Source organism: Pterocles gutturalis, unplaced genomic scaffold (genome assembly GCF_000699245.1).
Source record: "Pterocles gutturalis isolate BGI_N339 unplaced genomic scaffold, ASM69924v1 scaffold16957, whole genome shotgun sequence".
In the NCBI taxonomy this organism is placed as follows: domain Eukaryota; kingdom Metazoa; phylum Chordata; class Aves; order Pterocliformes; family Pteroclidae; genus Pterocles; species Pterocles gutturalis.
In genome coordinates, this window is record NW_010113099.1 from 9,550 (window position 1) to 23,856 (window position 14,307).

At 49.7% G+C, this 14,307-nt stretch overlaps 1 protein-coding gene across 1 annotated transcript; it reads right to left on the reverse strand.

Moving 5' to 3' along the window:
* Positions 1 to 1,124: 1,124 nt before the first annotated feature.
* On the reverse strand, positions 1,125 to 13,826 carry BRAP (BRCA1 associated protein). The gene is made up of 10 exons (XM_010074330.1): positions 13,629 to 13,826; positions 12,603 to 12,792; positions 11,158 to 11,271; positions 10,511 to 10,659; positions 8,242 to 8,317; positions 7,493 to 7,631; positions 6,891 to 7,000; positions 5,161 to 5,250; positions 3,193 to 3,296; positions 1,125 to 2,234 (listed from the first exon to the last, which is right to left on the reverse strand). Exons 1-10 carry the CDS (start codon positions 13,811 to 13,813, stop codon positions 1,874 to 1,876), a joined length of 1,518 nt encoding a protein of 505 aa, XP_010072632.1. The 5' UTR covers positions 13,814 to 13,826; the 3' UTR covers positions 1,125 to 1,873.
* Positions 13,827 to 14,307: the final 481 nt, after the last annotated feature.

The window sequence follows — 14,307 nt, forward strand, 5'->3', positions numbered from 1 at the left end:
AGAAAAGGTCCAAGTTCAGATGGCTGGGGCAGATCCCCGAACCCGAGCGGTGGATGCAATGAGTGCACGAACAAGCGCCTGTCTTTCAAAGTGAGGAAGTTCAACGCTTCCAGTCCATGAAGTCAGGAAGCAGATTATAACGACTCGCCTCCCAAGCGTCATTCTTTTTATTCTAACTTGTTCCCTTCAACTGGACAAAAAGAACAACTTCTACAACAAAGGACCAGCTGGTTTATTTCTTTGTTCCAGTTTGGAGCTGGGAAGTGGGAGCTGCATTTTCAGCGTCACAGCCTACGATCAAGGCTGTTCCTGCAGTCCCAACAACGGAACAGGATCATGCTATGGGCTGAAAGGAGACCTGCGGGACTCCCCAGCCCTCGGTAATGAAGTTTCAGCCTTTAAATGCTCGGATTTCTGGGCACAACACAGCAACCAGCACAGGCGCTGCTCCCGCCAGGGCAAAGCTCTGCCCACCCCAGAGCATCAAGCCTGGTCTATATTCTAACTGAAAACCACCACCACCAAAAAAACCACAAACCCGATTTCTCCTCAAACATCCCTTACAGGACGCGCATACCTTTGGGGCAAATAACACGGAAGTTTTGCCAGCTGCGATTCTGGCCAGCGCCAGGTTTCAGAACAGGACAGGCGGTGCTGAGCGTGCACAGGGACTGGGTACAACAGCTGCATCCAGCGGCGAGGGTCCTGCGCAGGGGACACCCGGCTCCACCGCAGCCCCAGCTCCAGCAAAGGCTGGGCACAGGCGCAGAGAAGAGAGGCTTTAAATCGCTGCGTTGTTCATTCCCCTCGTTCTGAGGACAGCGCACCCAGGTTTCAGAACAGGACAGGTGGTGCTGAGCGTGCACAGGGACTGGGTACAACAGCTGCATCCAGCGGCGAGGGTCCTGCGCAGGGGACACCCGGCTCCACCGCAGCCCCAGCTCCAGCAAAGGCTGGGCACAGGCGCAGAGAAGAGAGGCTTTAAATCGCTGCGTTGTTCATTCCCCTCGTTCTGAGGACAGCGCACCCCCAGCGCAGCTCACAGGGGGAACGCGTACGCTCCCCACCCCAGGAGGAGGAGAACACCGCAGCTGCTGTTCATCCCTAGCGTGTACCTGTCTTCGCAAAGACGGCTCTATTTAATCTGTAGAAACACTGGTAAAATAACCACGTTAAAGTTTCCAGAATATAAAATTTTGTGTTTTCTGCCCCAAAGGCAGCGAGCGCTGGCCTTTCAAAGGCCATCTTTAAAATGAACAAACAGGTAGTAGCAAAGTCCCTTAAAGCGTTTAATATCCCCGATTACAAGCCTTTAGGACTCACTCAATTCCTTACCCCACTAAGATGGTTTATTTTCCACACCTCACTCCTTTTTAGTTCCAAACTACAGATCTACTCCTGCACTCGCAGTTCTGCAGCGTCAGGACTGCACGTACTAGAAGGAGATGTATATAATCTAACTGATGCTGCTTCTTAAATAAATCATTTCTTAATTGAGAATACTTTAATCCAGGAGAAGAACTGGAGAAGCCTTACACACTGAGCCTAACCTACTCTACAGCCCCCTGGGGAATGCGAGGTTTAACACGTACACACCCCCCACCCCACAACAACACACTCTCCAAAGTCAAACGCATGATAGGAGGGGCTTTGAAAAGGTAGGAAGGCAAAATGGTCATTAAGATCTGCCTAGAAATAGCTAAATAGTGCAGTGAAATGCTTTTAAATACCACAGACACCTCCACTGACTGGCAGCCAGTTTTATGAGCAGCTCTGAAGACAATTTCTAGCTGAGTTTTAGTGAACGGGGCGTTTCCAGCCGGACTTCCACCAGCACGGCCAGCGTCAGGATGGGAGCAGGGCGCTCGGCTCTTCATTTGCCCCTCTTGCCACGGCCTCTCCTGGAAGAAGGTTTGCCCGTGCCCCCCGTGGAGGAGCTGGCAGAAGACGCCACTGCGATGTTGATCTGTCCTTCCTGAATCTCCTGGCGGGTCTCGGCTGGGAGGTGATTGATTTTCTGTTGCGTCTCTAGGTAGAACATGACATCCCGCAGCTGCTCCTGGATCTCAGAGATCTGCAGGTCCTTCTGTTCGCAGGTTTCCTTTAACACTCTCTCTTCCTCCTTCAGTTTGTTCTGAAGCAAGGCTTGATTCGCTCGCAAACACTTGTTCAGTTCTTGCTCCTCCTTCAGCTCGTTGGAAAGTTTAGCCACTTTGTTGTTCAGCTGGGAACACCTTACAAACAGAAGCACAAGTCAGGAAAGCGATGCACTATATCAAGATCAAACACCATCGCGTCTTTTTTATTGCCAATCCCTTCAGGCAACTGACCCCCAGCTGTCCCCGGCTCCACCAAGACCCCCTGGAGCTTGGTTTTCCGGCAAAAGATGGGCAAGGGGAGGCAACACAAGAGGACTCTGAAATCGCCCCAGGATTTTCTACCCAGCTTCATGCTGGTGAGCACCTGCTTGTCTGTATGGTGTTACCCACATATGGAACAGGATGTTGTGATGCAGAATCCCTTCCTTTGTCCCTCCAGCTGCAAAATCCAGGAGAATCCTTTCCCTCTTGTTCCACAGACAGCGCTTCCCAGCTCCTAACAACTCCGTGCTTTTGCCCTGAAAGTTTGCTGGTGTCATACACAGACTCCTTCCCATGCATCAGCGTTTGCTGCACGAACCACAGCCACGCACCTGGGTTCCCTGCTCCAACTGGGGCTGCTGGGGAGGCAGCGGTGCCAGGGCCCTGGGGGGTTAGGAGGAACGGAGCAGGCAGTCCCACCCAGGGAGCGGGGACACGCTGCTCTGCACGGTCCCCATGCCTGACATCTCTCATCTAGGCACTTCCTGAGACGGACATTTTTCTCTGTGCTGGGGGAGACGCCTCTGCTGTGCTGCCCTTTCATGTATCTGCCAGTTGGGAAGCAGACTGGTGTCTACATCCGAGAAGGATTACTGAATGCTAAACGTGCAGATCGTGCAAAAAGAGCCCAAAAGCTGTGTTCCACTCGACAGGCACTTTCCACTTGTGAACACCTACAGAAACGAGAGCTTTTTTAAAAATAACCTGTGGTCTCAGTCTGCCAGTTTAAATAGCTCAAAATCCCCCAGGAATAGTGAGATTTTTCCTTTTAGGATGTCAGCGCGCGGAGTTTTAATGGCTGCATGGAACTAAACCTGGCAGCGGTACCCACTTCCTCTCGACAGACTGCTTTTCTTTGAGCAAGTCATTCAGCCTCTGTTCCAGACTGTCACACTTCTCAATGGTCTCTTTAAATTTGGTCTTCATGTTGTTAATCTGTAAAAACAAACACATGGGCTTGTCAAAGAGATCAAAGTCCTGCGCACTTTCGTTATGACATGCATTTTTTCTGGTTTCTAGACTTTGACCAAAGACTATATCCAGGTAAAGCAAAGCTTTGAATCAAGAAAAGGCTGAATTTTGACGAAGCCCCCCTGCATTTACAGCTCGCAGGAGCCCAGCAAGGAACCATGTTGCCGTGGAAGCTGCTCACACAGACCAGCGACTCAGGCCGTGCCAGGCACCCCATTCAAACAAAAGCTGCAGCAGATCCACGACTCCTTACTGCCCGCACTCAGCGTTCATTCAGCCATTCTCTCAGACGCTTTTGTGTCTGTCAGCAAACTTCAGTTTCCACCTGAAGGCTTCAAAATGCTGGGCTTTTGCTCATGTTAAACTAAACCTCAAGTAAGTATGGTCAAAGTCTGAAAATGAACGTGCTCCTTTGCTCAGCACTGACTCAGCAGCTTGCTGTCATAAGGCAGTGACCTACTGACACGGATCTTACTCATGCAAAACGCAAACAGAAACACACAGACGCTGGCTTCCTCTTGCCCTTTACTTCCCAGCTCGAGACGGCTACTGCTGAGGAAAACCAAGCTCTCTGCACATCAAAACCTCCAACATAAGACTTGCAGGAGATTTATGGACAGAAATACTTGTTTTCTCTATATGGGTGTCAAAAACACGCTTGCTTGCAGTGGAGGCAGGAATTTAAAGGAAAAATGCTTTCCTGGAGGAGCAATCTGGATAAATGTCAGTGTCAGCACACATGATGCTTTCGCTGGTGCCAGAGTCAATGCGGAGCAGGTTTTAAGCCTTCCGGCCTTAATCACGGAATGTTTATGCAGCTGATGGTTAATTTGGGGACGTAGCCTGAGCACCGATAATGGAACACACTGCAGGGTGGCACAGAGCCAGACAAGGCTGACACTGACATGGAGCGAGTGGCATGAATAAAATCGTAAGGACTTGAAACATGAAACCACATTTGGGGCATATATCATAGTTGGCTCACTTTGAAGTTGCTTTGTGGATCATGTTTCCTGGTCACGTTCAAGACAGTTTTCACTGTGTCTTTTCCTTTTATAGGGCCCTCTGTAAGGTTTCTGGGACTGTTCTCAGGCCGAGGCCAACGATCACTATTTCACCAGTTGTAATTTCTACATTTACTGCGCTACTTACCTGCAGACATCGAATGGTTAATTAGAAGTCACGCAGAAAGTTCAGTTAAGGACTCAACCCTAAATCCTGACTCACTTTAAACCCAGGTGAAAGGCTCTACATAGAGTGAAAACCATTAAAATATTCTCCCTGGATTTTTGCCCATGACATTTTGAAGCAGTCCTGCCTCCAGAATGCTTTATAGGACAAGACTCCAAAATTTCCCAAAGGGTGACGAGGAGAGATAGGGCATCAAAAAGAAAGGGCAAATCAATATACATTTGGAGCAGAAAGACTGCTACCAGCCGAGCAAATTAAAGTCATATTGTCTATGCTACACTAACCTTCCCTAGAGATACACGTCAGCGTGAGACGGATGGCATGGGCACGCAGGATCCTGCAGCAGCACCGACTCGTTTGCACGGCTGCTGCAGTTTCCTGAGCAGCACATTTACATCAGCCTTCAATCTAGGTGGCAATCTACCTCCTTCTGCACCACTGAGCAGCAAATTGCTAGATCCCAGCATCGAGATAAGGGAGACGTCTCAGAGCCAATTTTCTCAGCTGGTAGCGAAACAGGCTGCGCAAGGGCACGTCACGCAGCGCTCGGGCTGGGCGAGAGCCCCAACAGCTCCATCTCCCCCTGAACAGCATCCAGGGGCTGCTTCAGCACAGCCTCACACGGAGCAGAGCTCACCTCTTCAGCCGTATCCTTTTCTATCCGGACAATCTTGTTTTCCCAATAGATTCGCTGAGATTCCAGCTGGCTTGTTAGCAAATACGAGTACTACAAACACAGGAGATAAACACAGAACAGTCAGCTCTGCCCTAAGGGTGGCTGTGCTGATTAGGAAGCCCAAAGGGCTCCCATATACAAATAAAGAAGAAATTGAGCACACAGGACACTCTGAACATCCGTGCAAACCGCAGATCCAGCAGATGTGTTTGACCAATTTGATTTTAAAAATCAAATCACTCGATTTTGTGAAGTCAAGGAAAAGCCTTTAGAGCAGAACAGCAAGGATCAAGTAAAAGTTCCGCCAAGCTGTACCCAGCATCATGCCAAGAACTTTTTAAACAGGAGACAGACTTTTCATTGTAGCAGCAATAAATCTCTGCAAATTTTATACTCTACAAGAAAATGAAGCATCAACCATCCCTCTCACGAGTCCGAGATGCCAAAGGCTGAGCTGCTGAGTTCCCCATTCACAGCTCAAAACCCAAGGAGAAGGGTAAATGCACGAATCTAGCTTCACTGTAAGAACATCTCTGGGAAACCCTCCTCAGGTGTGTATAACTATTCACAATTATTGTTCTCCACCATGTCCGGCCCATTCCAAGGTTATTTTGGCATCCGAACAAGGATATTTGCCTTACATCCCATCTTTTCCCTCCTGGTTCTGCAGATGAGTTATGAGAAGGTTGGAAAACGTGATTGTTTCTTACTGTCAGGCTAATAAGCAGCAAATTAGGCATTCACTAGAGAATTAAATATGTGCAAAAAGCCTTGAACAATCTCAGTCACATCAGAGCGCCAAAATATGCGGCCAAATTAATTATCTCAAGAAATGTTTAGATCTCATAAACTAGACAGAGAGGTCTTACATACTTTAAGCACCAGCCTCCCAGGAAAAGGGTTAAAAATAGCTGGTTTAGCATCTAGATGTTACTCAGAAAATTCACGGAAAAGCAAATATTTATTTGAGCAATAAGCTTACAAAGCCTGGTCTCTGCAGGCTGTTCCTCCTCAGATACCCTTGTGCCTAATGCAGCTGCAGTCATGCTGCAGTATAGCTGCTCAGTGGAGCAGTAATTTTGTGTCTCTCTCCTTTACTTTTCTAGTTAGGAGAGGAGAAGCTGGCCAAAAGGTTAAAAAAAAAAAATTAAAAAAAAAATCACTAGATGTTCAAGAGAAGACAGCAGAAGGGGGCTGGTGTCAGATGAGCCTGTTGGCTTTCTGTGACAGCCAAGGTGAGCACGCAGCTCTGCATTCCTCCGTCCTTGCTGGGTTTACAAGCTGAACTACTCAAAGTGACAGTTCCGTACACATCCTGGCTCCCAAGCCCAGCCCCAGCTCCGCTAGGAAGGCTCTGGTGAGCGAGCTTCACATTCAGACCCGTGTCCCTCTCCAGGCACCCAAGTGTCTGTAGCAGCGTAACCAGCTAATCTCCAACCTACCCGTGAACGCAGGATGGAACTGCAGCCAGCTGACACTGCATCAGCTCTGCAGAGCCAAGAGGAGGGTGGGTTTTTATTTAAAAAAAAAAAAAGTAGTAAAAACATCCTGCTTCTGCCTGAAGATGACTGCCTACATGCAGGGAGCAGGTCTGCTGCAGAAGCTGATGGAATTGTCTTGTAGTCGTATCTGGATCTGAAACACTTCCACGCAGCAGCACAATGCAGAGTCCAACAAGCCAAAATATTTACCTCTAATTGTAAGGCATCAATCTTCTCTTCCTGACACATATCTCCCTCGCACTCATACTGAACTATCTTCCCATCAGTTTTACTTGCAACCAGCCGATGGACGTAGTTATCTGCAGAGAGAAAATTCAACCACGGAGAGTTGTAGCTGAAGAACACCCAGGTTGTCACCAGTGGAAATCCTTTATGCAGCACAATTAACCATGCAGACTGCTGCAACAGCAGATTAGCAAGGCACAAAGCCAGCAGCAGATGTATTTGTTATTTAGCAGACTCCGCACAGACACCTTACGGGATATTTATTACAACAGCCCATTCCCATTCCTCAGGGCAAATTGATGGAAAGGGAGTAACAAACACATTCCACAGAGACTGCCGGACCGCCCCGGTTCATTACAGAGCCATGTTCTCCCTCCTCCATCTGCTCCAGACCCACGAAAACTGCTATTAGAGAGGAGATGGATGTTCCCCAAAGACAAGGTATTAGTACAGATGCAAACCCTTAATCTCCAAGCAAACTCTGTCACAAGCACTCTTACTCAGAGGGCCTGAAAGCCCTTGTGCAAACAAGGTCGTCCGACAGGAGGGGAGAACAGGGAGCTCACCTCCAGCGTAGTCCCAGACCCTGTGGTTGGTCAGCTGCATGGCATAGGTGTGCTGGGTCTCCTCAAAGTGTTTGTACGCGTGTCGACTCACATACCGGCCGCAGCCGATGTGCCCACATATTAAGCAGATCCAGAGGTTCTGTCAAGAGAAGGTGACAGCTCTGTACATACAACACTGGCAGCGGTGGTATCAGCGCTCTGAGAAAGCGTGATCTGACACGGACGGCTGCTGATGCTGCGTACATCCGGCGTTTGCTTTCCCCTCTCCTTCGAAGCCTTGCTCAGCTGGAAGGCTGAAGAGGAAGAGGTACCTGCTCCCTCAAGGCAATTAAAGCCTGCAGGTGATATGCTGATAGACTGTCACAAGCATGGATGGAAGAATGGCCTCGACTAACGAACGAGGCGCCTCAGCAGGACCACAAAAGCAAGCTCTAGAGGGCACAGACTAGGCGGGACCACCAAGCTCAGCGTTATTTAGCTGCCTCCTATCACACTCAACTTCTGGAGATCACACATCATCGCTCTGATCAGCTTACGTGCTAATACCTCTCTCTAAGAGCCAGAAAGATTTGTCAGAACAGGAAACGTGGGAGGTAAGATCCCTTCCCAGTACTGAATCCAGCTCAAAAGGAAAGCAGACACACCGCTGACTGGTAAAATCAGCCACAGAATTAACCCCCGAAGCAACCAGAGCAGCTGTGCAGTCAGATCCAGGCCAGATCTCACTCACCATCCACCCACCTACTTACTTCTTGAACTCCACACTCAAAACACTTGTTCTCCTCCACTGGCTCAGGCGTTTGGCAGTATCTGCAGACAGGACACCTAGAGGGCAATAAGCACCGTGATTAGACACAAGGAGCTCCATCTTAATACTGCGGTAATTAAAAAGAGAGCCAGAGCGCAAAGTGAATGCCTGATGCAGTGGAACACTCCTTACGCGCGTGCATCTCTCAGCTCACATTTACCCCACTCGAATTGGCCACCATTCCAAGCAAGGTTACTGTTTTTAAAGCCAGTAAGCGACAGAAGAACAAGGAACAGTTCTCCCGAAGCCATTTCACAGCCTCGGCTTGATCTGGTTTTGCTGCAGTCCAGGTGTAGAGAACATCTGCACCCAACAGGCTCAGTGGGGCTGCCAGCAACCTCAGCCTCTGCCAGTAAGCAGAAAAGCCACAACCGAGCTGAGGAAACACCTCCCTGCCTCAGCCATAAACACTGCAAATAGCCCTCATACAGATGTGTCCCACATCTCCAGACGCTGCTCCTCCAGACTGCTGCCAAGTGACGTCTTCGGTTCTCCGTTACCTGCAGGGTTTTCTGCAGCAGCGACACGCTGTAGTGGAGGGATGCTGCAACTACACACTGCTGAGGACAGCTGAGGAACAGAAGGAGGTTCCTACACTTTGCAAACATACCTTAAACAGCTCTAAGGAGATGAAGAGATGCTTCCACTGCACCCCAGCCCAATGGATTCAGTCTCAGCCCTTCCAGGAGGGATATCCCATAACTGTACCCTAAAAGAATCAGGAGGAAGCACCACCCCACTATAATTTTCTGAAATTATACCACTGTGCTGCCAGAAAGACCAGAAGGAAGCTTTGTCCAGAGCCTGAGCACCAGAATCTCAGCGAGGGAGCAGGGTAACTGAGGCTGTGCATCCCCCTGCCAGGACTGTTTATGTATTTTTCATTAGCTGCTGGATGAGCTACAGAAATATTCAAGGGAGGAGACAATTGGATGGCTGTCAGCTTTCTATACAAATGCAGGCGCTTGCAGCCTCCGTGGCGCCTAAGCAAAACGGACAGGGATTTTCTTTTATTGTTCTTCTAGACTGGGAACATAAGTTCTGCTTAAATTGTACATTAGATATTTAAGTGCTATTTTGGATCTTGCTCCTACACTGGCTAAGCTTCACTGCTTCAAATTTAAACTGGTTTTGATTTATGGGGCAAAGCAGCCCATAAACTCAAATAGCTACAAATCTGATTCATCTTACTGAGTTTCTGTTACTTTGGCTTACAAATGATATAGAGAGGGCTGAAATTTTCCTCACACTCCAGCAGGGAATCAGGCAATCAGTGGTTCCAGTGACAGTGAAGATCAGCAGCCTTCTGCTGCAGTACCTGACTGCCTGATGTTCAGTGAAACAGCAAACCGCATCCAGAAGAATGGAAAATACGCACAGCCGGCAGCAGCACCTGGGTGGCAGGCAGAGGCTCAGCCACACCGAAATCCCCATCTCCAGGGATGTGAAGGGTGGGAAGAGCAGGAGCAGGGAAGGGTTAGCAGTGTCAAAAAGAGCTGCTTCAAGGACAGAGGCAGGCCCAGCCCCCAGCAGTGCCCAGGGCCACAGTGGGTCACCCTGAGGCAGGGACACGGGTGAGTTCTCCCAGCCAGGACCACGGCCTCCCACCGCTCAGCCTGTGCCCACCTTGAGCCTGTCCAGAGCAGCTGCCTCCCTGATTTACCAACTGATCTTGTCATCGTCCCTCCTTTTCCTGCCTCCCTCCTGCCTCACATTCCAGACCTGTCCCCCTGCACACCTGCTCTCGCCCAGCTCTTCTTTATCCTCTCCCGGCATCCAAGACAGCAGGACTGCAGGGCTCCCAGAAGGATTCCTAAGCTCCAGCCAGACATGCAGATCTGTCTGCAGCACAGCCTCAGCTACGCCGAGGAAACAAATAACCAGACAGACACACCAGACTGAGCAAAACAGGGCTGTGTGTGCATCCAGTGCTGTGTGCCCCAGTGTTCTCATCCTACAGTATTTTAAAATAACCAGTATTTCTCTCCAACTCCCTACCTGCCTCAGCAGTGAGGCCCACGGGAAACACTATTCAATTACTTTTGGTTGGAAGATTTCTCTCTGGGAGTCCCTTAATGGGAAAGAAAAAACATTAGAGCTTGCAGTAATTCCTGCCCCCACACTCAGATGAGCAGAACCAGTCTCGTCAGCACGTAACCACCACACTCAACGCAGAGTTTGAGATCTGGAAATAAAGAAAAGCCTCTTACGTGGTGTCTTCCCAGCGCTGCAGACACTGGCTGTGGAAGCTGTGGTTGCACAGAGTGGTAAGGATCCCGTTCACGGACTCATCCATCCTCTCCAGGCACACCGTGCACTTCGGGAGCTCTGTCAGATCCATCACAGGCAGGCTGGCCCCCTTCAAAAGGACAAGCAGAGACAAACTGCTCAGCACCTCCCAATCACCTTAAATTAAGAACCCACATAAGAAAAAGTCAAAACTTCTCTCCTCTTAGTGCTGCCACTAGGGTGCAAAAAGACTACAAAGCAATCCTGTGAGTCCAGTGGTTAGAAATTTATAAAAACAAACAAACAAACAGCTGATCCCCAACATTCAACAGACCACAGCCAGGATCCTCATCCCAGCACAGGCTCAGCGCAGCTGCTGCCTTCGCAACCAGCCCTGTTGTGTTTTCTGGGTTCCCTAGATCCGCTACCCACGGCAGGTTTAGGTCAGAGACGCTGCAGTGGCGAGGCATGAAGCCCAGGAACTCACCAAACTCTCCCACGTAGCACTGGAATGGGAAATCGGGTTTACGTTGATGCAGTTCAGCAGCTCTTGCAGCGTTCTGCCCGGTCCAAATAACCCTGTTAAAATTCTCTGAAGTGCAGGGAAAACAAAACCAAACCAACTTACATCTTCTGATTTGAAGACTTCAGCTCTTTCCACGTACACCAACTGGCAAACGTCCTCCTCTATAGAGTTGAACTGCCGGCCGTTGCACGCCATGTAAAAGCTATCCGCATCAGCCTGCGCACACAACAAAGGGAGACAGTCAAAAAAAAAAAACCTCACAGCTGATACAGCTGAGGAAGAGGAGAAATCTGCTGTATCGCCTCTGCTGCCCTCCACCAAGCCCTGTGATACCAGAGGAAATATTTTGGACAGTCCTGCCAGCAGGCATTGCATCTTGGCGTTGGGTTTAGCATTGCCCCCTGAAGACAAGAAGTGACGTTCACAGAAGGGACAGCTCCTCTGGTAGCTGAGCAAAAAAAGAATGGATTTCCCCTCAGCCTCTGTTTTGCCCTTTGTCAGCAATTTCAGTGCAATTGCAAAGCAAATTGGCAGGCAGCAAAAAATTAAGAGAGCCCCATTGCAGGACGCTGATACTCGTGTCAGGGTAAGAAACAACAATTTAACGGCGGGGGAAGAACCACCCCACCCACCGCAAATCAAGCGGGCGCGTGCTCTGAGCCGTGCCCAAGAGTCACCCACAGAGAGGCAGAACCAAAACAAAACCTGCGAAACCCATCATCCATTTTCACTCAGTAACATCCCCAAACCCTCTCTCTCGCAAATGATCACACCAGATTCAGGGAATTTAGCTGGAGTGCCACATTCCCATATTCCTGGGAACGTTCCAGCCTATAAAAGGCCAGTGAGATTCGCTTCTGCTGCCTTTAGGGGTCACTGGGGAACAGGGCTTCAGGGCATTTCCTAAGAAATAGAAATTTCAGGGTGAAACCTCTCTCCTGACCCCAAAATAAGTCATCTGCAGCTGTGAGAACAGGCGAGTACAGGCGAGAGGGTGCACACAGGAGTTGGCAGGGGGAATGTTTAAAGCTGCAGAGTTTAAGAAGACCTGTGAGCAGCAAACTGTGTTATCTGGTTATCAACTCATCCCCTACGCTCTCAGTTTTGGGGGAGACTGTCCTTTCCACACTGCACTGGCTGGGAGACTGCCCAGCTCCCCAGAAAAGCAGAACAAATCTTTCTGAAAATGCAAACGAAGCCCCACCGGCTGGGTCCTTTCTGTCCAGCACAGTACAAGGCACCACTCTCTTGTTGAATAAGCTCTGAGAGAGCAGAGAACCGTGTATCCTCACTATTTTTTTTCTAAATATCCTGCCAACAAGAAACAGTATAGCTAGAACGTGGCAGACACTTGCCTGCAGGTCAAGGTGTGGGACAAACCTTAGTCAGCAGCGCCAAGAGTTCTCCGGGCAATAGGACAGGACTTTCTCCAAGGGTAAAGCGCAGCCCAGGCTCACAGTGGCGGGTGGAGCCAGGCAGCACCCCTGAACGGCGGCTGTGCATCACAGCGCGGCCCCGGCTACAGCAAAGGGCCTTCCAGCTCTTACCTGCGAGCTGAACTTTATCAGCACCATGTACTGGTTTGGAGTGGAATCTCGGATGATTTTCATGTGCTCGATGACTTCATAGAAGGAAGCCACAAACTTCATCAGGTCGTGACTGGTCATGGTGGCAGGGACCGTGAGGATGCAGAGCATGGCGCTGCGCCTGACATCTTCCTTTAGAGAGGTCATCTTGCTGAGAAGACAACAGGGACACAACTTCACGTCATTTCAGGGAGGACAAAGGCAGAGCTGGGTACATCACGCTTCCGACAGCCGCAGTTACTCCAACAGCTTTGCTGTCCATCTTTAACTCTCTTTTGCGTATTTGTAAATATCAAGAAAGAGAAGCAAGGGGCTGTGGTAAGCGTCCGGTGTACCCACGTGAGACTATTGCTCTTTAGCAAAGGATTAAAGTGGGCAGCTCCAATAAACGATGGTTTTGTCAGGAATAATTTGGCATCTGTTCTTCTATAAAAACAGTTGAAGCTGGCAAGTCACAGATGCTCAGAACTATTCCTAGAGCAAGTGAGCAACGTTTGTTACTATTTCAAATACCCAGTGTGTGTATCCTGATAGCTTTCAGGAGACCTGAAATGGAAGTTCTCATGCAATTACAGGGGAACGGCACAGAACTGTAATCCCTGAAAGATGGGATGAAACCTCCTGCCTCAGACAGCTCCTCAGGCCTGCTGCGGAGACCCCAGAGATCACAATTTAATTGTGGGATCCATTGAGAAGCCCCTTTCAAATGTCACTTTTTAGGAACCCAAATTCACCTCAGGCTATTGCAGCCCCTGGCAGGAGCCCTCTCCATCTGGAGCAGCATCACCCGCGGCTGGGAGACCCGGGCCAGCCCCAAGCCCCACTGTTAACACCAGGAGCCGTCTGCCCTCCTGGGTGTGAGCCATCCTTCCTGTTTGTCCCAGCTCAGGAGCCACAGCCCCAGGGTGACCGACTCACCCTTCCAGGTGGCAGCATTATTCAGGAGCACGGTTCCCACTAGAGCTACAATGAGTCAAGCATTCTTACTTTGTTTTGTACAGATGCATAATGCCGTGAACAATTTCGACGGAGGGATTCCCGCTGAAGAAGGAAATCTGGTCAGGGAGCTGTTTCGAAGGCGAGTCTGGAGCAGCCTCACACTCTTTACTTTGATCGTCATGTTTATTTTTGTCGTCGGCAGATGCAGCCTCTGAAGATTTTCTTCCTTCCATGGCAGCTTTTGTTTCATCTTTTACAAATCAGAAGTTTTCCTATTACTAATGGCACACCAGAAATGTCTGCGGTTCCCTAAGCACAGCCTGCACACACACAACAGCACCCGAGAAGTCAAACTGCAACCCTGCAAAGCAGCAGAACGAGACACCTCTCACCTCTGCTGTTCCAGGGGAAACTCCAGAGCTGCCAGACACCCGCTGCTGCAGATCAAGCTAGGAGAGTTCTACACCATGCCAGGTTAAATCCCAGCAGGCACCAGCATCAACACAAAGCAATTGGGACAGGCTTTCTGACAACAGGCGAGGAGAGCTCTGCAGCAGCGGGAGGCTCCTCCTGTGCTGCTCCGACACAAATTGGCACAAATTTCTGTCTTGAAACTTTCCCTCTATCAGGGAATGTCACATGTGCAGAATCACAGGAAGGTTTGGGCTGGAAGGGAGCTTAAAGTCCATCCAGTGCCACCCCCTGCCATTGGCAGGGGCACCACCCA